The sequence below is a fragment of the Vanessa atalanta genome, chromosome 4 (assembly GCF_905147765.1).
Source record: "Vanessa atalanta chromosome 4, ilVanAtal1.2, whole genome shotgun sequence".
In the NCBI taxonomy this organism is placed as follows: Eukaryota; Metazoa; Arthropoda; class Insecta; order Lepidoptera; family Nymphalidae; genus Vanessa; species Vanessa atalanta.
In genome coordinates, this window is record NC_061874.1 from 13508327 (window position 1) to 13532500 (window position 24174).

Consider the following 24174-nt stretch of genomic DNA (forward strand, 5'->3'; position numbering starts at 1 on the left):
CGAAACTATGTTTTTTTTTAAATTGTAATGTTATTGTTGTTTATAAAATAAGGTTATATTTCATTACATCTTATAAATAAACCGACAACAACAAATTATAAAATTATCGAGTCCTATTCTTCTGCGCATGATCGAAAGCTGAACATGCGCTCTTAATACAGACATTACCACCCAAGTCGGTGTATTTTTACCAGAGAATACATTCTTATTTTATCTATTACTGAATATTAAAATACATGTAGTGTTTTTTTTTTAAATTAATTATTATTTACGAAATGTTATATCTGTGTGATGTGGTCAAATGATAATAAGCGTTTGAAGTATTAATAGCGTAGAGGTTATACTCTACAGATAAGTGCAGAATATAAACTATCACTGCGAAATATATAAAAAAAATATATCAATAAATGTCAAATATTCATGAAGAACTGAAATAAACTGTAAGTAATGTAAAAAAAATTAACTGAAATTTACACCCATTTTACAGCATTGTTCGATTTTAGTCGTAAATTCGGGTGTCCTTGCTTGCATTGATTTAAAAAAAGATTTATATTTATAACTTACAAAATTCTCATTAATTATTGAATTAAATATTTGTACGCGATATGAGTTTTGTGTTGGAAGTCTGTAAATCCTTGTAAACAAATGTTTGTTTTAATTGTGCTTTTAGTACGAAGCTTTGTTCATTAATATCACTTGCATTTACAGTTGGGAATATGCCTAGCTGCGAACAGAGATGATGTCAGTCTGAGGCAACCTTTACTGATGTAATGCGAATCTCAAATTGGCAGCGACCCATGGCGAAGATACGAAGAGACAAGATTGTAAGCTATTTTTTAACTATCTATTCTGTTTGGAGCGTTATTTGTTTTCTTAGTTTTATTTAAAAAAATACTATTTTAATTGTTTTTTCATAGATATGTTGTGGTAAACTTAATGATAGTTTGATGAATGTGTTTTCTTCATTGCAGTGGCGGTGGCGTTGTCAATGGAGTGTGGTGACCCTCGCAGCAATCGCACTTGTCGTGTACAATGCAGTTGCCAACATGTGGCTGCTGAGCCCACAACCCTGTAGCGTGCGGACCACGCCGCCTCCCAGCGAGCTACCAACCTGCGAACCGTGCGTCGATACGGCTGCAGTTATGGCTGTCGACGACGATCCTATAGCCAGGCTCGACTTACGACTTGGTCGATGGGACAGCTCTAGATCGTATAGGATGTTCGATTATGCCACAGTTGGAGACATGTATGCTGAAGCATCAGCTAATCACCGTGTGTGCTTAGCGACTCAGAGTTCGATAGAAAGATTACACGAATTACTCAGAGTTGCCGCTCACTGGACAGGACCTATATCGGTAGCAGTATTTGTAGCCGGAGACGAGTTGAGACTTCTGAGGGCATTCGCCACGTGGTTGTTCCGATGTCAGCCGGAAGTGTACGCTCGATTGGCTCTGCACGCCGCTACGCCCGTCGATAGACCAGGAATCCAGGGTAATATGCCTAATTGGGCAAAAAACTGTGAAGCAGCTCCATTGCCTCCGGGAGAAAGAAGAGCGGATACAGTTGCGTGGAGAGCCCGGCATCCTTACCCACAGAATCATCTCAGAAACTTGGCCAGAAGAAATTGCCACACACCTTATGTATTCCTAGTTGATGTGGATATAGTACCGTCTCGAGGAATGGGAGAGGCGCTAGACAACTTTCTGGCAACCGCACCTAAGTGCCCTCTGTGTGCGTATGTCGTACCAACGTATGAATTGGACAAACGAGTAGCGCATTTTCCTGCTAACAAATCGGAGTTACTTAGGCTATCGAGAAACAAATTAGCCATCCCTTTTCATAGAAAGGTTTTTATTTACAACCAGTACGCCTCAAACTTTTCAAGGTTTGTGTGGTTTCTGATAATAAACAGATAATTTGCCTTTATGGTATCGACGGAACTTTGAAAATTTGTGTTATTCTAGATGGGAGTCGTCTGGTGGTAACGAAACTCTCGACACTCACATCAGCCACAACGTGACAAATTTTGAATTGTTATATGAGCCCTTCTACGTGGCTCCAGACACGGTACCGGCTCATGATGAGAGATTTTTGGGCTACGGTTTCACCAGGAATACTCAGGTAAGATATGTTATATACACATCAGCTGGCTCTAGCGAATTCTTCTTCATGTCAATGTGTTCATGTGTAATGTACGAGTGCGACGGTGCGAGACCGTTACTTTTGCGAAAATGCAATTTTTCAGGAGAAGCATTTAAAACTTTGACATTCTCCAAGCGCCGCCATGATACGCGCCTAAACCATAATTATAGATACTTATTTATTGCACTAGGTAAAGGGTTGCTTCAGGACACTTATTACGCATTTAATTCATTTTTTTCAATTTTTGCAAAAGTTTCGGTCTCGTGCCGAGTCTGCGATATAATACGTGAAATTGAAACATGATATAAATCAAATATAAATATTTATATATCTTTAACGTATAGCATAAATAATGATCAAAATAATAATATTATAATCTAATATTTGGATAAAAAAAACAATCCAATAGCGTCCATATGTAGATACTCAATTACTGTATTTATGTCATTTCTAAAAGGAGCTCTGGGCTTATCATACTACTCGCAATACGCTCTACGGCGAAAAAGAGTTATTGGTTAAGATATTAGTTGTTATAATAACGTGTTTTTTGATGTAGAAAAAGTTTTTATATTAACCACTTCGTACTAAGTCGTCATTAGTTGATGCTATAGCTCATTAGCCTCCATATCGTTTGCCATGACAATTGACATACATATACCTATACATAACCAGGATCACGTCTGGCGGGTCATGCTAGTATAAATATAAATTTTATTAGGAAGACAGACCTGCATTCGTCGCCGTGACGTCAACGTATCCTATTTATCAAGCTGCCTAGTTTATTACATGAAACCAGAAAAAAACACTATTGCATACTTTGAATCCGGTTTTTTTTTTAATTTTTATAAATTATGTTGATGGACGTTCAAATGCCAGCCGATGGCAAGTGGTTACCATCGCTCATGAGTATTGGTGCTGTAAGAATTAATAACGATTAATTGCGCCTGTAGATACTAGCCTGGGTCACTCGCCCGAAACACAATTCTACTGTTTGACGGTTGAATATGCTTGAACTAAATTAAAATAGACAAATTTGCTAGATTTGTATATTATGACTGGTTTTATAGTCCCTATGCTACGTATGATTTATGATATACTTCTTCGAAGACTACATAAAAATTGTATTAATTTTTCAAAACAGCTGTATAATTTTGAACTCTAAGTTATCTTTGGAATAATTTTAACAATTTAAAAATAATATCTTAAAGGTTACGTTACTTTTTCACCAGTATCCATAGGTATTTTGATAAAAACATGCCTAAAACACGAGAAGTAAGGATCAACTCGTGTTACCTGTTTCCAACTTTGCAAAGTCGATATTCTTCCTATTACATTTGAATAATTTTGAAGTTTTATCTTAAAACAAATATCAATTTTGGAATCAATATGTAATATTGAACGCACGAATAAAATAATTGTTATCCAGTGGATGCCGTCACATATTGGAATCATGGGCAACGAGGAAGCAGACAAGGCAGCAAAAAAGGCAGTATATGATGGAATTCCTTATAATTGTACACCTTTATATACTGAAATTTTAAAGAAAGTCAAACAAACATGTAAAAATAATTGGCAGGAGTACTTTGATGAAAGATCACGACAAAAAGGTATATGGTACAAAACTATAGTTTGTGAACTTCCTTCTTGTCCATGGTTCCAAAATTTTAAAATGTGTAGGAAAAGTATTGTAAAATTTTTAAGACTTCGTTCCGGTCACATTCCATCAAATATGTTTAATTATATGATGGGTAAGTCAAACACAAACAAATGTTTACAGTGTAATCGTATAGATGATGTTTATCACCGGCTGATGGAATGTGTGCGGAACGAGCCGCTACGGCCGCGTTTATTAAAATCTTATAATGTGGGTATATGCAATAGTATACTTGCTGCACCGTCGACAAATAACGCTAAGAATCTACTAAAATTGTACACATAAACTGAAAGGTATGATTTTTAAATGTAATTATTAATATATTAGTTTTTTAGCATTCTAAGAAATAATGTAATTTTGCATCTTTCCTGTACGGGGGTGACATAGTCAAATTTATGACTAAACTCCCAGGTAAAATAAAAAGATTAAAAAAAAAAAAAAAAAACAAATATCAATATGTATACTAATATTCTGAATTTTATTTTATCATCTAATATTGGTATTTGATTATTGGAAGTATCATTGGTATTCGATTTTCTTGTATTATATATATTTAGTTTTATATGATGTAATGTGATGGTATTACCAAATCAAATCAAATCAATTTTATTCAAGTAAACTTCACAACGAAGCGTTGTGTTTTTTACCAGTTTATTTTTTCGGTAGTTTCAAAAATTTCACACATTCTGTATGAGTACCAGCTTTATATGTATCTTGTAAAATGACGATTCAAATAAGTTTGAAATAGTATTTTTTTATAAGCTATATTTGGATTCATGTTGTTTTAGTAATTAGATTATATCACTATAGATCCAAGTGTCTTGAGTTCGATCCCTGGACCCCTGGATGGAAGATTTTGTCGAGAAAGTCGTTTTTTTCCATCGGACTATGAAAGCGCGCATGAGTCGTGACCGAAATTAGATCAGAAAGACGAGACGAGACGGATGAGTTAAATAGAGTTAAAAAAAAAAAAAACAGACAAAACTCTAAAAAAATTAGGTATTCTTATAATAGAGTTCCGTAGGCTTGGGCTTAAATTGTCTTAATATACAGACCAACTTTATGCCACTAGTGAATTTATCGAAGATGTTAAATGTTAATAAAACACATTTTTCGTGTTAAAACGATCATACATAATAATAGCTGCTTGGATCTAATGAAAAGACATAATAAAGTTTCATGACGGTAGTTGGAATGTTGCCAGTACTGTGAACCACATATATTTGTAAATATATCTGTGGACCGTCAAACTAATACGGAAGAGAGGTAAATGTTTCATTTTAATATGGATCACTGTACCTCCGGGTGACCGAAGTTGGCTGACCTCGTTCTAACAAGCCATCGCAAAGCAAAGTAAAGCTTACGAATTCATATTTTTTTTTTACATTATTTTTTAAATTAAAGTATACAGTCTTATTATTACTGTCCAATAACAATAAAATCACTTTTTTTTGTTTATGTTTACGAAAAAGGGAAACGGTTCTTAGTTTGGATGTATATAGTTATACTCGTACATATATTTGTTTATACAAACAAATATATGTACATACATTTGTTTATACAAACAAATATATATGACGAAGTTATGCCTAAACATACGTTTAGGCATAACTTCGTCATATCTGTACAGGCTGAATTGTAAAATAGATTTGTTTGACAAATATATATCCTGAAATAGTTTTATTTAAATTTCGTAAATATCTGATTGTGACTTTCGGAGACAAGCAACGGTCAGTAAAATTCAGCAAAATATCGGCCCAAATTTTAGGAGAAAGACGTATTATATTATTCATTATATTTATGGCTAATTAGGAGAAGAGCAATTTCGTGAGTGAATAGATCTATAGGTAAAAGAATTTGTGTGATGTTCATTTGATAGGATTTTCTTAGAAAAGTCTAATTATTAAAAAGTAATCAAAATTGGTAACTATTATGAAAGTGCCATCTTGGCAACAGAATTAATACGCCTCTGTTTGAATTCTAGCTAGTAATCTAGATAGTTTCGGCTCAATTAAATCACTAAACCAAGTATATATCGTTGCATATATAGTATAATTACTCTTTACTAAAAAGAATAATAATACTACGAGAGTAATACTACTGCCTCATTGTGTTTTATATCCAATAGAGCAAGTAGTCACGCTTACAGCGAGACGTTAAAAAAATAAAGCATTGTAGGTAAAAGATGAAAGGTATTATAACTCGCACACGTACTGAAAACGACGCAAATTTATAGAGTGACGCAATATTGAAGTCATAAATTTTAATTTAAAACTGACTCTAAACTATTTTTTCTTTTAATCATAAGATATTTTTAAAAAATCGCTGAATATCATCTATGTAAATAAACATCTGACGTCACATAAAATTAGGTCACTGAATATATGGTGTGCCTACAATTAGTGAGGTCATGGTTGATAGCACGCCGTGGGAATGAAACGATCGTCTCCTGGATATTTCTTTCTTATATTGAATATATGTAAACCATCACAAATTGAAAAAAGAAAAAAAAGACACGCTGAGCTTTTGCCAGTTCTTTTCAGGTCAAGGTATTTTCTTTTCCGAACCGGTGGTAGTGTTAAATTTGACATTTAATAAGTAAATGTACTTCTATATTGAATAATGGAATTTGATTTGATAATTAAATTTAATATGGATATATTTCAGATTTACATATTGATAGGGCTTTTTTATTTTACCGGCTAGCATTCCTTTGTATTACTAGATTTCGCTTGAAGGGTTAACCAGTGTAGTTGTAGACACAAGAGCATACACAGTTCATCTTAAGACCTCGTAGCATAGATATTGCAAAAAGTTGCTTCTACTTCTGATAGTGGCTCTTTCTATCGGACTGACCTCCTCTTCAACAACAATAATAAGATCTACTTGCATTAAATCAATTAGCAGACGCAATTTTAATTTTATTAAATTTTGAAATACATGGATACAAGCACGTTTCTAAACTTGACACATTACCAGGGCGTTTAACGTTAATTCTGTCCACAAAAAATATCATAAACGAGAGGCCAACGCGCAGCTGGCTGAGAGTTGTTTGTGAAATGCGATAGAAATAACTGCGGCGGTTGACGTTAACCTGTAAACCTCTTTCGACTAAACGATGATTAATTACGAGTTAAAAAATTTTAGTCGTTGCTTTAATGGTGCTAATCGTATAAATTTAAAATCATTAAACTGTATAAATTAAGTTAATGAAAAACTTAAACTACATAAATGCACTTACTTTATGTTCCTCATTATGTTAAAAAAATACACTTTGGCAAATTATCACATATTATTTTAGTGACAAAATACTAATAAAAATGAATTCGTTTCAGTATATTATATAAAATCAATAAAAACTTTTGATTGCGAGTTGTATTTTTAAAACTCTGAGGATTATCGGTTGTTTTTTTGTAATGTACCTATATAGAAAATAAAAGATCTTTTGGAAAAGCGCGAGCTGCTGAATTACTGTAAAACAAGGCAACAATCTATAATAATAATTAAATATTAATTAATTACAGTAATGTTTATATTAATGTATGATAATGATGGCGATTTCGGCTACGGCGGACAATCTCAAGGGAGACCAGTTAACTACGCAGGAACATTATGCACAAGTGTGCACGCAGGTAAACCCTCTATTCCCTAACTCTCATAATCTGATAGGATGGCAAATCCAACATGATCGAAAAGGGTGCAGGATCACGTACTTTTCGAGGCACGGTAGTACTGAGATATTTCGACAGAGAAACCCAGTTCATTTTCATCAGGCCAACTTATGATTTGAACCCAGGAACACGTGATCTGCAGCCTTATATCTTTAAGCCAAAGAAGATTTTGTTATAAAGTTAAGTTAATATATTGTATTCTTATCCAATACTTTATTCACAAAGATTATTACCTCGTATTTTTGTACTTTAATGAAGCCGAAGGAATGATAGCGGAAAGCGCTTGTCTCTACATATTGTAACTGATGAATATTTAGTTTCTGTACTATGTGTTCTGCTGTATAAGTATTGCTAACTGATCTACCATTCGGTGGCCTTATAGTCTTTGAAATGCTTCTGATTTGCCTTGTCAGAGCGAACTTTATAACCAAAAAAGTATAAACGATATTTTCACAAGACGAGATACCCGATTAGTGCAAGCTGTAATATTGATTGGAGGAAAAGTCTATACGTATCAAGAATTCTATATTTTCTCAAGTTTACTTTATCACGTATTGATAACAATATTAAGCGATTTGAACGCTATTTTAATAATTGCTCGGGCAGTGTTCGCCTCGAAATTAATTTACGTAAACATAAAACCATATTTTATCATAAAGACATAAGTATTTTAAGCAATTGCTGATATGTTTAGTGTGTTTTTTGGCTGTGACGTACTTTATCTCATACAATAATGCTATTCGATCTACTGCCAGGAATCTTATTATCAGTTATAGTTTCAAGAATACAAATGTTTAACGGAGGCAAGCATTCGAAATAAACAGTATTTATCGGAAAGAGAACATTAATACTCGTTCAAATAAATATGTCTCAGCTAGATTGTTGTTTGAAAAGAGATGTTCATGAATTTTTATTTAAATTGGCTCGTAGAATATACAGTACCTACATGCCGATTGATATAAATTACGTAATGAGTGTTGCAATGGTTAAAAATCTCTCAGTATTTAAAATATTATTAACATTGAAATGTAAATAATACAATATTACTAACAATACAATACTTTAATTAAATTAAAATATATAAAGTGTTTATGAGCTTAGAGTGAGTTAATGTTACTTTAAATGTTTGCAGATGCCAACAGGAAACAATTAATTCTTTCATTGTTGTTTATTTTGTTCATGTATGTACCACCTAAATTATTATACTAGTTTTGAGAACGAAACATAATAAATAAATAAGAATATAAATCGAGAGTGAGGGATGTCTATTATCAAGTCGCTTCCGTCCGCCATATTAGATTATTGACGACGTCATTCAGTCTATGACAGTCATGCCGTTAATGCAAATGTCAGGGGACTTTAAGGCGGCTGATTGGTGGAGTTGGTTAGACTCCAGATAATGTCACATTATTTGATTAAAATTACAGATTATATCGTATATCCAAGTAAGATAATTTTTTGGTATCTGACCTATAAATAAACATTTTTTTCCGTCACGACAGCGCGTAATTGGTCACGACATAATTTATAGATGGCGCCACATATTGAAACGCTATCAGATTAATGAGTTTCATTCCAGTCCGGCCTCTGACGTCCCCGTCGCATAAATTCACCCAAAAAACTCCGAATTAAAATTTCTCGGTCCAGATGGAATGGTATTTGGGTCATTTGTATCGTTATTATTATTTTCATAGTTTTAACAATTTACAGAGAAATTTAATTTGGATGGGTTTTTGTATTTGGGGTTAAGGCTATTCACCCTGGACGTGAACGTGCAACTTAGTACTCAAAATGGAAAAATAAAATCAAATCATTATTTAATATTAGTAATATAACTTTATCTCAGAAAAAGGAAGATAAATATAAGTTTTTTCTTAATTTATGGTTGGTTTTATCGTAGGCCATGGTAAAAAAACATTTCTTCCACCATAATGCACCGCCGATCGCGCAATATAAAATTTATATGTCCTTTGTGTCTGAAATTATACTGGCTAGCTCAACATTGAAACCGGAACACAGTATTACAAAATAAATAAAACCTGTTGGCTGAATAATCTCTGCGTAAGCCTTCGTCGGATTCAGATTGGTTTAATAGATTACAGATAATACAGAATGCGATAAATAGCAATCATTTTAATATTACTAAAGTGAATTAGGATTTAGTAAAGAATGAGCTTTTTTACTATCTTATAATTACATAATCTCAGATATGTCAGACTCATGCCAAGATACACACACTCACGGATTTACTGACACTTACATTACACACACTCATAGAATCACACATAAAGTTTGGATTAAATTAGATCAATAACTGTTGAAAAGTTACTTTAAAAAAAAAAACATATTTTTTTTGGAGCTGTCTCTAATAAAATCTAATAATGTTTGTAACATTTTTTTTTAATTACAATATTTCTTATACTAAAATTAATTCTTGCAACTCCCTGATCTTGCAAATACGCTTACAAATTATAATACAGTTTAATTGATATTCCGTGAGTAAAATTGAAAGTAGAAATTAAAATTTGACCTTGAATATTAATTCTGATCGCGACCAAAACAATTTAACTTACAAAACATTATAGAAATGAACATAAAATTTACAAGTCAATCCCCTTACGTTAGTCAGTAGAAGTCGCTCATAATCGTTCTTTTAAGTCAGCGAGGATCGTTCATGTCAATCGAATGTAGGGTAACGATTTATTTCCTTCGTTTTTTTCTTAAGCCTACATGATATAATATTGCTGAACGACCTTTGATCTCTTGGTTCAACCAACACTCATTAAACCTTTAATTATATTTACTTTGCTTTGGGCTCCTATCAAAATCCGTTGTACTCTTCCACGTATGAATAATTGCACGATCTTTAAATAGCTTCGTGTAATTGTTTCTGCAACACGTTTGATTAGTTTATTGCACCGCCGGAGCCGCGAAATCGTCTGCATCTCAACCGTCGGTACATATTATGTAATTATGTACACTTATAATCTTCTTAGTTTCTTTTTTGTAAGTACTTTTTATTTAAAATAGATAGGCAGTCTCAAAAATGGGCCATCTGATGATAAGTGGCCACCAAATGGCACCGTAAGAAGTTTTAACCTTCCCTTGCATTACCAATGCGTCATCAACGTTGGACCACTAAACTATATAAACATTTAGAAAGTTGAATATTTCAATTTTTATATTTATGTATATTCTAATATTTGGTTAAATATTTACATATGTCAATTTAAAAGTAATAATAAACAAAAGAGAACCTGACTCTTTCTAATTTTAACCTAAAGCATAATGGACAAAAAGACGTGACACGTCGTCAAACGTTAATATTTTTTTCCTAGGAAAAGAAATTTCCTTTACAGTCTATGTAATATAGTCACAAATCATCGCAAATGAAGACAAACATATATCTCGCATATAATAATATAAATTTTTCCATTATACAACATATTATATTGGATGTCTTGATATAACGTAAGCTATTTGCATTTTAATGGATTCCACGTCAGGATAAACATTAGTTTTAAAACAACGGATAATTTTAGAACAAGCCAAGCCATATACTTATTTATAAGACAAGTTTTTAGCGGATAAATGGAAACAGTAGGACAAATTTTTGAAAAGTTAGTTAGCTTAATGTGAAATTAGATAAATTCAATTTGATGAAGTGAAAAGTACTTTGTATTATTTGAAAGTTTATTTTCAAGGACAAAATCGAGAGAACCGTGTATATAAGCAGCTCTATCGTTGCTAGTTGCTAGTTTTTATGACTGCAGATTGCGAACAAGTTCTAACTTCTAATTCCAGGATAGTATTAAGAAGTCATTGACTTTTGCTGGCATTAAATTTTCAGTACCAGACCGGAGACGCAAAGATGGCATTATTTAACTTCCTTGTGTTGGAAAGTACGTAGCCTATGGTCGTATGGTTGATTTTCGGTCTTGAAGAATTGCCATTCCTTGAAATAAACATGTGGGAATAGAGAGTGCACCTTTGATGCGACAATTATTTTGCACTATCATTCGCAGTGGGCTAGTCTAGTCCTCCAGATTAGTCACGTTGGCCGGAACTTAGTCAGGAGGATCTTTCATATGGATGTTTCAGCGTGAAACGACTCTGACGCAAAATTAGTTCTATTTCGTTTTAAGTTTAGCGAGCTCCTTTTCGTACCTTTAATATTTGAGACCATCACATGTTGTCATGAAATTATTTTTTCTGATTCCATATTCGCAAATAATAGGTTTTTTTTTATTATGTTTTTACCGACTGTTCCTTTGTCCACTGTGTCAACGTATATTATTTCAGAAACAATGTACATATACAGCTGAGAAGGAAGGAGCAGTTTCACCAATTTTTTCTTGTGCTTCATTTGTGTTTGTAATTCAACTGATGGTCGGCGATGAATGAAAGCATGTTACTAGGTATTCATCTTAAGAGAAGACCAAGCCTTTGAAGTAATTTAATTTGAACATGAATTTTTTTCAGTGTGAATCCTAATATTCGTGTATAAGTAACGGAATTTCCATTTCTACTTTATTTGATGCTAATCTAGATATGATACGCAAGCGTAATGACTTTTTTCCAAATTATGTGAATATAATTGAAACTTCGTATAAAAAGAAAAAATTTGTCGTATTTAAATATTAAGATAGACTTGAATTAATATTTTAGTATTATATAAAACAACTAGCGACCCGCCCTGGCTTCGCACGGATGCAACGCTGATACTAAATATATTGTAGAATATCTTACAACGTTCACAGTTTTTCAGTCATTAGACAATACAAATGACTATGTCCGTGCGTTTTAAATATATAATATCTTTGAAAATATCAATTTATAATACATGCTTTAAAAGCGCCATATTTATCTATATTAAAATCACAATGTATTTGAGGTACTTAATTGGATAAGGATTGATGCTGTATTCCTTAAAATCGCTTTGGAAAAATACATTATTTCTCGTAAAAAGTAAAGGATAAAAAATGGTTATTGTGGGTTATCCCTAAGAGACAGACATATACCATCGCTGACTTTTTTGAAGACTTTTATAAGGTGTACAATACATATACATAGGGTTCAGCCAGCGATTGCAAAGTAAGCCCAAAAAAGATTAATTTTTTAATGTCTAAATTTATCAGTGTTTCTCTACTATATTGTGCATGTATTATACATATAAACACTCATTCAATCTATTATAAAAAACCGCATCAATTCAAATCCGTTGTGTAATTTTAAATATCTAAGCATACACAGGGACAGAGAGCGGTAAACGACTTTGTTTTATACTATGTAATGATGTATATAAAGTTGTCATAGATATTTCGAATTCACAGTAGGTGATTTTTGGCACGGTCACGTTTGTAGTTTTCTGTCGCGAACCCTTTAATTATATTTATAGATCTTCATGTCATAGAAACTTTTCTATAAATAGCTCGAAACTAATTTTCCGGGCGCAGTGTATGTTTGTAGTCGGATGGAGTTTCTATTGTACATTACTTCATGGAATTTGATACGAATTTCACCAAACATAATCTTTATTTAAATATAATAGCTATGATATATTATCATAATAATAAATATAGAATAGTATAGTAACTAAAACATTAGAGCAATTTAAATTAATGAATTCTCCAAGGACTTATATTAACTTTATAACGCCTACATATGCTACATTGTAGCATATGAAGGCGGACGATCAAATGGGCCGTCTCATTGTAAGTGGTCACCACTGCCCATTGACATTGGCGCCGAAAGAGATTTTAAACTTTCCTTACATCGCCAATGCGCCACCAACCCTCGGAACCGAGATTTTATGTCACTTGGATGCCTAGAATCGTCGAGGTCCCTCGTCGGTCGGGATTCATTACGTCTCGTCGATGCTTAAATGTATGACAACGCACACGTTATTCCTTCTGACGTCGATGATATTCTAATTCGAGGTCTCACAGGAGGCCCTCAGAACTCCCGACATCTAGCTCGATTAATTTAACTAGCAACCTGGCTAGTGTTAGCGTCCCCAGTAACGTTGTAGAGGCCATTAGTACAAAAAGTAATACACAAGCCGATTTTTTTATTTATTTCGGATGTTATTCATAAACAGAGAAACATTCAGGTGACAGACGACAGCTGGTTGATACCTTACGTCGAAATATTTTATGATAAAATAAATAGAAAATTGTATATAAAGGTTAAAAGAAAAAATAGCGTTACTTATATAAGAGTATATAGTGTAACCCTAACATTATTCGACCAGAATAATTCGGTATTATTAAATCGCACCTGTAACATAACATTTAGAGAAGTACAGGTGAATCTAATAAGAATAAACAAAGCCTAATGCTTGCGTTAGCCGCTGATTTACGGTACGACTTCTAGTTGTCTTGTATGCCATCGTGGAGCCGTGCCAAGCGATGTTTGGCAGTTGGCACCCGGGATCTATCAGGGAGGTGTTACGCCTCATAACTGTTTTGTTTTTTATTCTGATGATTGATCTTTGCATCATACATTTAAACTCTTAACATTTTTTCTTTAAATATCGGTGATTGATTTGGGATTAATAAGAATTAAAACAAACTTTTAAAACAAAATCGTTTTTTTATTGTCGTAGCTAATCATAAATCCTCTTTTGTCTAAACTAAATAAGTGAAAACAAAAGCTTATAATTATGTAATTAATTGGTAAATTTCAGTACAACAATACATAATTAAGCTAATTTGTCCCTTTATCAAAGAACCATTGTTTTAATTAAAATTTAATAAAAGATCGATTAAAATGTAAGTACCACATATTTTTCATTTCTTTAAGAACAGAATAAAAATGGATGAATCAGTTAAGTTACAAGAGTGTATTATAATATGTCAATGTACCTACTTCTCTATAATACTACCTGAAATGCCGAAATAATCTGTGCCCTTTTGGAAACTCTCAATGCCTACGATAAGAATAAGGCGAGGGGAAGACCGATATAAGTGTGACAGGTGCAAAAAGGACGTAACTAAATATATTGGAAGATAAAAACACAATTCTGTTAACCTTGAAATTATTTAGATTCAAAGCGTTTGTTTTTCTTATGAATTTAAAATAAATAAATAAATATGGCCTATTCCGGGATGTAATATCTACGTAAAAAAACATTTCGAATATGATCAGCAGATTTGGTGTGAATCAGTTATGAATATAAACTTAAATACAATAATAAATAAATGACTCACGCTCAATCCAAGCCGGTTGGTCTAACGGCAAGATATTTTGCACAGGAATTCCTTGCGGAACAAAGGAAGGTTTTTTTTTTTTAAATCATCTGTTGACCTTTGAACACGAGATGAAAGTTTGCCGTGCCATCGCATTATATGTGTGAGGGATACGATAGTGCTCCTTTTGGTTGGTGAAATAACTTATTACACAAGAGTATTTTTTAAAACGAATTGTGTGTTTATGATTTTTATATAAAAATAACATGAATATTATGTAATAGTAAACAATATTTTATTATTCAATGGTGTCGAATACATTGTATACAGCACTCTAACAGTTTAAGCATTGTGGCGATGGTTAAATTAAATTAAAGTCGCTCGTATGTGTAGTGTTCATTGCATCGTGCCAGCACGTATGAATGATTGCGTGACTAAATATTTACGAGTCAACGGACAAGCAAAGGCACGTTGACACAAAATATATACTAGACTGAGCACTGAGTAGTAAATTAAACAACTTCATTTGTTACATCGACGCTTACAATGTATTTGTATTATAATGGTTTAAATTTCATTTGTAACTTTTTATGGGTGTGATTATATGAAAAGGGACGGAAGTGTGTAACAGAAAGTCAGGGAACCACGCGCTGTTTGATCTGACCAATGGGCGTGCTCGGTTATAACGTTGGCCATTGGATGGTACTAATTCAAATGTTAGACATCATATCCAACGACTGTGTGTGGTTTAGTTAACTTTGAAAGGTGTTCAGCCAGTGTTTTAAAGGGAAATAGCTTTAAATATTGATATGACTTCAATGTTAGCTGCCAGATAGATTTTAAATCTTTAAAATTTCATCAAATACATATTTATAATTAATATACGTATCATGATATCAGATTAATGTAAATAACTCGAGTGCCTATTTGCGTTAGTGGCTGCCTTACAACTTATAAGGAGTAGTTCGGACATCTCGAAGTCCTGAATTCAAATCCCGGATTAGGCTGAAATGTAATTGGGTTTTTGTATCGAGAAATACACGATCGCAGTACCGTTTTTCGGAAAGCCCGTAAAGTCATCAGTCCTTCGTTTGAACTCTTGCCGCCCGTATCGGATTGTTCGTCCCCTCGGACTATGGGAGTTCACTTGTGTTTCTAAACGAACATGTGTACTATAAGTCTCTCGAGTTACGCCACCTTGGCCGGAATCGGTCAGAATGATGTAATCATTGCTGTTAATAAAGATATTGGACATCAATCCTAATACTATGTTGAGGTGTAAGATTTGTACTGCTATTCGCTGTTCCGTTAATAACTGTGACTCTGGTTTTATTTGAAAACAGAAAATTCATTTCCTTTCGTGAGTGTAATTAAAAGAAAAGTATGTTTCTACGAATTAAATGCGGACTGAATACAAGATTTTTATTTACAATACAAATAAATTAAGCGATAGCTTAATGGTGTATTTCCGAATTTGAACCCGTATCATGCCGTTGAATATACAATTTTTTACTGATTTTTTATATGGTAAAGATCGGCGGACGAGCAAATGGGCCACCTGATTATAAGTGGTCACCAACCGCTTTAGACAATGGCGCTGTGATAAATATTAACCATTCCTTACATTCCCAATGCGCCACCAACCTTGGAAACTGAGATTTTATATCCCTTGTGCCTGTAGTTACACTGACTCACTTAACTTCAAATCGGAACGTAATAATACTGAGTACTATTTGGCGGTAGAATATCTGATGTGTGGGTGGAACCCAGACGGGCTAGCACAAAGCTCTATCACCAAGTAAATATTATGTTATTATTATTGGTAATGTTTATCAGATATTGTATTTTGTAATCTGTTACTTAATACTTTTAATGTATTAAAGTTCTTATACTTTATTTATAAATGTATATATTCGTCGTAGTTTATTTGCATTAAACTACAAACCGTACGGATGTTACAGCGTGTGTCGTGTATCCATTTCAGGGGTGCCAATATTGTTTTTGAATAAAAAAAAGCTGTTGTCACTGAAAAATAAATGTGTTTGAAGAACGACATTGGTAAAAAAAGTAATTTTAGTAGGTATTTTGTTTTTATTTCGTGACAATTAATATAATATATTTTCTTAATCATGAAAGTTAAAAAAAAGATAAATACGGTAATAAATAAAAACGTCATTTTATACGCTTTAATATTAATTGACATATTTAAAGTATTAATGACTTAACGAGTAATATCGTAATAATCTACCGTTTTAAATATTAGTAAGACTTAAAACAGTCATTGTTTGTATAATATATGTATTTAGTGTGTCACCCCTGGTCATTGTGTACGCGGCGAGGATGCTACAGAAATAGCTCGGTTGGAGAACGAGGCGGCGTGTATTGCTGAAATTCGATACGGTATGTCGAGACCGCCGTGACGCGCGCTCGGCCGCAGCGTCGCAACGACGCGCGGTATTTCGACGAATACCTTGTCCGCAACGCTTGGCGTTTTCTCGTTTCATTTTAATCATTTCCTTTTTTTTTTAATTATTTCATTAATCCAAGTTGTTAATATTTTGAGATGTAAGCCAATACGATGTCTGTAACTTGTATTTCTTTAATTACATTGACCACAATGATGTCAATATCTATCCATCATTATAAATAAAAATTAATGTCTGTGTGTCTGTATTTTATACGTTACTAAATCATTCGTCTAATTATGATGAAACTTTGGAGTTTTGTTCTGTTTAGGAACGAGAAGACTTTTTATTTGTGTGTCGTTCAATGTAAACGTTTTATTTAGACTCTTAATCTATCCGCGCAAAGCCGTGACAAGTATTTAGTATATTGATATTTATTGTATTATTGTCGTTGTGACTTTGTCAGAACTTTTTGATTTATTTTCTTAAGGTAATAATTTTCACGACTGCAGTGAAAATTATTGCCTTCTAAAATAACACTTTGAGATGTAATTATTATCCGATCAATAGAACTTACCTATGTTGTAAAGAAATGTAAATATAGATATAACTTTTTATAACTATAAAAAAAACTGTAACCGAGCTATGTCTGAATATATTTTGTCTTATCCTCATAGTCATTACTCGATATTATCTATACAGAGGTTAAATATGCCATTATTAAACGTATATCTGCGTACTTCTTACCACGAAAAATCTTAACGGATTTTGATGTAATTTTGTATGGTGATATCATTGCCTATGCCAACACCAATATAATACTTCTTATTGTGAAAAATGAAGCGTTCCCAAGGGAAAATATAAAAGATGGTTTGAGGAAATATAACTTTTTAACTTTCGTATATTTTGATATTTGATTATATAAAAATAATTTGCGAAACCGCGGGGCACAGCTAGTTATTAATATGTATAATACAGGTCAACGCGTTTAAAATCATTTTACTACGTTGTTGGGCTTTGTGCAAGCCCGTCTGGGTAGGTACCACCCAATCATCAGATATTCTACCGCCAAATAACAGTACTCTGTATTGTTGTGTTCCGGCTAGAAGGGTGAGTGAGCCAGTGTAATCACAGGCACAAGGGACATAACATCTTAGTTCCCGAGGTTGGTGGCGCATAGGTGATGTAAGAAATGGTTAATATTTCTTACAGCGCCTTTGTCTATGGGCGGTGGTGACCACTTACCATCAGGTGGCCCATATGCTCGTCCGCCAATCAATGCCTCCTCTGACCTCGGTAGGGCAATCGGGTATCGGGTTTGGTGGTTTTCTTACCCACTAAAAACACCGCGAAAGCCGTCTTGGGCACGGATCGTGTTGGACCACCTTACAAGTCGGCCACGATCTGTCTCTTAAGCAGTGTGTGAGCATGCGTTCGCACGTCTGTCTGCTTGTGTGTGTATATTATCGAATAATCTTGTAGCCGTAAAATCGCCGTGAATGTTAAAACACTGCAATAACCATTTCCTTCTATTAAAAATAATACGGATATAAATAAGGAGGCACGTTCTGTCTTGGGAAATCAAAAACTTTAGGAAACTCTTACATTTAGCAGTATTGTCATAATAAAGAAAACAAAATCCTTTATTATAGCTATTCAACGACCGTCCGTTATACTTACCTCAGTATTTTATTTATTTATCAATAAGTAATTGACATAATGACTCTTTTATAAGAATGGTTTCTTTTGTTGTTCATATTCGTGGTTTTAGAAACTATTTCAGCATTTGACCCAGCTTCGTTACAGTTTATATCTCAGAGGTCTAATGTACGAGCGGAAGCGTTTATAATTATTTATTTGAATAATTATGTTTTTTTTAACTGGCTCGGTGGTCTAGTGGCTAACTCTTAAGGTAGTATTATGAAATCCAGGGTTCGTAACCCGAGTACAGAACATCTTAGCTCTAAAGGATGGTGGCGCATAGGATATTCAAGGAATGGTTATTTCTTACAACGTCAGTAGACATCTCTATCGGTGGTGGTGACCACTTACCATAGGTGACCTATTTGCAAGTTGACTTACTTATTATCAAAAAAACCGAAAGTGATTTTGACAATATTTCAATATTTATACTCATATATAACACCTCGCCTTATTGCCTGCACTGGTGATAGGAGGGCTGGTTCGTTTTTTAGCCACAGGATCGGAATTGCGATTCAACGGGGAAATGCTGCTAGCATTTTTCTCAATATTCCACGCGGTCATGATTTATTTACTAACCATTTTGAATTCATATTTATATATATTTAAGTACGTAATGTTAACAGTTCTTATTTATATCAATAAACAAGTGTAATTCCCTCATTGTATTGAATCTGATCACTTATATAAAAACAAATTCCATTTACTTGGGCCGACACGGTCCGTTGGCGGGTGAAGGTCGATTATTCATCGATTTTATTCATAGATCGATGCGAAAGTTATCACCTGATTTCTGTTTATAATAATCTGGAAAATCAATTAAATTACATCGAAAAAATGTAGTAAGTGACACATTGAGTGCGGCTCTTATGGAGAAGGCTTACACCTTATCACTATCTTGCAACCCGTGCGCGGTGTATAAGCACGAAGCAGAATTTTATCCATACATGTAGAGTTTTCGCTTCAAATCACATGTTTTCTACAAGTACAAAATTAATTGTAAACACTAATTAATAAAACACATGAAATTCAGTGGCGCTTGCCTGTGTTCGAATACGCGACCATTTGCTTAAGATCCACGTTATTTGTCCACTGGACCACCTCATCTTTCTGAATGTATTACACTGAATTAAAATTATATTTTCGAGCCAATTTATTTTAGCTTTTGCGACAATTTTCAACGTAGGCAAGTAAAGAAATGTATGCAACAAACAAACAGGCTAAGAAGTCGATTTTCACAAATGAGACTCGACTAAATTAAAGGAACAAATTTTTCCATTGAATATTTCCCAGTGTTTCTTAAGAAGCAAACGATTAGAAATCTCATAAAACGTGGAATGTTGCAAGCGATATAATTATTTTCAGACGTCCGCCGAACGGAAGAACTGATACTAAAAATAATAAAAAGTCGGTTTTGTGCCAATCCGTCTGTCGCGAATTTACCATTTCGCAGGAAATCTTTCGAAATATCCTCTCGTTAGAACTGATTGGATGTTTCAACGGATTGTTAACTAAGCTAATCACGGTACTTTTTCTTTATCAACGGCCAGATTGCTCAAAAGATCCGAAATAATACAGGCGAAATAAATTTTAGTTGATCATTTCGTATTGATATTATTTTCCATTTTAAATTTCGAATAAATATTTGAGACGCCATTTGTAATTATTTACTTTCTCGTTACAGCTGTTTGATGAGGATTTTAAAATTGTAAGGTAGAAAGATACTCATTGGAAAAAATATTACTTTCTTGTATATACGAGGTTCTATATTTTTTAAATCGTATACATTTCTCTATTTTCTTGAATTTTGATATTTCTATTGGTTTTGTTGATGTTTACATAACTTGTAAGATATATCGTTTTGCTATTTATGTCAATATTTGAATTGTACTGAATCAACTTTTAGATAAAAGATACATTTAGCTCAACGGTATATATCCGGGCTCCGGGCTATGTTATAGTCGAAAGATGGATTTCGTGAGTCGGTATATTTATATAGCTTTACTCACAGTGCAGTATTTTATTAAATAAAATTGTAAAACTGAAATAAACTGAAATAAAAATGTTAATATTTATTATTATATTATATGAATATACATTATGATGGGTGGTTAGGTTACAGGCTCGGATCACGCATCAATCGCTAACATCTCATCATCGCCCTTTATTTCAATGAGCGTGTGTATTTACAGGCAAAAGGGACATAATGTTCTAGATCCCATTTTTAGCGGCGCATAGAATATGAATAAATTGTCAATGTTACATTTGCCGTCTACCTGCTGTAAATTAAAAAAAAAACAACAAATGTATTTGCATGAAGTTTTGCGAGTAATAATTATTGGAGATGAATGAAACGTATATATTTCAGACAGTTTACTGCTTTCCGTCCGCTCTGATGTATTTTTAATAATCCTCAAATGCTAGTTCACGAGATGTAAGCTGATCTATTTATATTAGAAACGTGTGAAACATGACGTTAGCAATGACGACACGTCGTGACGACAATCGAATGTATGTATTTGAGATGTAAAATTCTGTGTACCAAAAACTATTCAATAAAATGGAGCGTTCGTTTTTTTTTTAGAATTTGTACACGAACATTAATCGAAACTATATATGTGCACCTGACTCCTTTTCAAATGCTGATGTTCATAACTTATTTAGATAGAGAACCTTTATATATCTATACTGAAAGTATAAATGTGAAAGTAATTCTGTTTGGTACACTATCACAGTTAAATTACTGAACCAAATTTGATGAAATTTTGTATGAAGTAAGTTTAAAGGGTGTGAGCAGGAATAAAAAGTAACCTGTACTTTTTGTATAAATAGATTACACGCAGGCGAATCGGCAGGCGAAATCTATTTTACCACAATGAAGTTGAAAATAAGAACCTGCAAATGACTCCCAGCCGTGTTGTAGGTCTTCCTTCGAGGAGACAGTTTTGAGAATTTTTCACCACGCGGCTTCAATGCGGCTTGGTGGAAATACGACTTGTGTTCGAGCTATGCAGGTTTTCTTTCAACGCCGAACACGATATCATTTATAAATACAAATTGAAAAATGAGATGAGTGCAAAATAATCGTCAGATTCACTGAAGTAGAAGGTAGTCCTGTTATAATAGATTGGTAACTTGCGATCTTTGATATAAATTTTTTTCAATATAAATTTAATAAAAAGACCTTGAATACCAATTTAGGTGACAAATTGAAAATCATTGTTTCCAACGGTGGATATATAATTTAGCCGAAATTAATTTATCTGCAAACGAAAGGTCGCGACCGTGGCTCTAGTGTAGCGTGAGAAATTTTCGATTGCGGTCAAACTTATTTTGCAATCCGTGGCTTGGGACCTAGCCGTAGTCGCTCCAGCTCCTACCAGTTAATTGTTAGCTGTTCACCTGCTCCGAGATGGCTTGGCCAATTTTATGGCTACTCCTTACCATAGCACATTTTGTAGGTAAGTGCTTTTTGTTTTAAATAGTTGCTTCTATATATTTTTGGTATTTACCTTAGAGTTCTTACTGAATAACGATGTTCGCTAATAATTATCGAATTTTTTTACTTTTATTGGAAACTATTTCAAATTAATTAATTTTCGGACATTGTTATTTGGTTACATTTTACGTAAAATATTATTGTAGATCCCCAACAAACAACTGCGGGGGAATGTTGTTCCGATGATCAGAATACTGAGGTGGCAGAGAATGAGGTACAAGAAGTGGAGTTGGCAGCCGCTTGCCCTGAGCTCAGTGAACAAATCATTGGTGGTAGGCCGAGTTCGGTAACCAGACACCCGTATCAGGTGTCTATGGTGATGAATGGAAACTCTTTCTGCGGTGGTTTTATAATTAGCAGAGATTATGTTCTCACGGCGGCACATTGCGTGCAAAAGTAAGTTATATTAAAATTGCATGCTTATGAAGTTTTTATATACCGTTTAATTACTAATGTATGTAATGAAATGTACTTTTATCGAATTCAGTTCTTTTTACAGGCTTTTTCTTACTTGTTAGACTCAATTAGGTCAACTTCGAATTGTGATGATTGTGGTGATGAAATTGTCAATTAAATTTAAAATTTGGGTGATTGTTTATCTATCAATAAGAAACGTTGACACTAATTACTTTATTATTATTATTTATACATATAATTATTACGTAAGGACCTTTTTATACGTATTTTTTCTTAAATATCAATAGCACAGCCCCAGAAGCAATTCGATTGCGAGTGGGCAGTACACGACGAGACTCCGGAGGTCGCATCGTCAGTGTATCTGCAGTCACCGTGCACCCTCAATACGGGCAGCCACAGTTTGACCATGACATTGCTGCATTGCGACTTTCACAGCCACTGGTCTTTGGGCCAGCAATCCAACCTATTAGACTTCCTCGACCTCGTCAAGCTGTACCACTTGTGCGACTAACTGTTACTGGCTGGGGACTAACTGCTGTAAGCTAATTTTATTTATAATTCTATTCTGCGTTGTTCTATACGCGTCTTGCAATAAATGGATGTTTTTCGATATGGCTTTTTTCAATGTATACCTTAATTTCAGAATGTCTTATTTTATTATGTATTATTTTGAGATTAAAGTATACATTACATTCCCCAGTTATTTAAGAGCATAGCTAATTGATTCGAGCCATTATCGAATCAACTTTTTTTTAGTTAATACGTAAAACTATCGCCTTTTCTGATTTTTGTTTAGTAACTTTCATTCATTTTCATAGCTGATAATAGATGAACGTATGCTTAAGAGTCTAATAATAAATCTAATAATAAATTATCGCTTTCTAGCCGGGAGGGCGTAGAATTCCAAGGACAATGATGGAAGCCAATGTACCAGTTGTTCCACACTGGTTATGTAGACTTTCATATGGAGACTCGCTCACGAGAAATATGTTTTGTGGGGGGCACTTCCTAATCGGAGGCGTATCATCATGTCAGGTAAAAGACTGAAACAATAATAATAGAATGAAAAGTTCTTCCAAATCGGATTTGTTTCTTATTGGAAAAATTTTATATTTTCATTTAAGGGTGATTCTGGCGGTCCAGCAGTTTTCAGAGGAACCGCTTTTGGTATTGTATCGTTTGCTAGAGGATGCGCTCTGCCTTTGTCGCCGACCGTCTTCAGTAACATAGCCTCTTTACGAGACTGGGTCACACAGACTACTGGAGTTTGATTGTCACTCTGAAATGAACTTTATACCAGTGCAAGAGAGTTTAAAATAGCATGAGAGTGTCTGTGATATAAATAAAGAACAAATATTTGAGCTCGTACGCCTGTTCTGTTTATTGACTGTTTTTATTTATTTTGTTACATTTAAAAATAAAGCTTACATAATGAACTTTTTTTTCTTTACTATCATCCCAACCGAATTAAATTCCTGCGCTTTCTGTAATCCGT

At 33.7% G+C, this 24174-nt stretch overlaps 2 protein-coding genes across 2 annotated transcripts in view; both read left to right on the forward strand.

Annotated features, from left to right (window-relative positions):
• The first annotated feature begins 797 nt into the window (after nt 1-797).
• The window catches only part of LOC125078005 (beta-1,4-glucuronyltransferase 1), a 26450-nt gene continuing 3073 nt past the window's right edge, over nt 798-24174 (forward strand). Inside the window, exons 1-3 of the mRNA XM_047690145.1 lie at nt 798-824; nt 972-1885; nt 1965-2121. Of these exons, the coding sequence (XP_047546101.1) occupies nt 798-824; nt 972-1885; nt 1965-2121 (1098 nt within the window). The remainder of the gene's footprint in view (nt 825-971; nt 1886-1964; nt 2122-24174) is intronic.
• On the forward strand, nt 22055-23973 carry LOC125077683 (trypsin-like). Its single transcript, XM_047689686.1, has 5 exons — nt 22055-22224; nt 22409-22658; nt 22967-23216; nt 23565-23714; nt 23804-23973. Exons 1-5 carry the CDS (start codon nt 22176-22178, stop codon nt 23948-23950), a joined length of 846 nt encoding a protein of 281 aa, XP_047545642.1. The 5' UTR covers nt 22055-22175; the 3' UTR covers nt 23951-23973.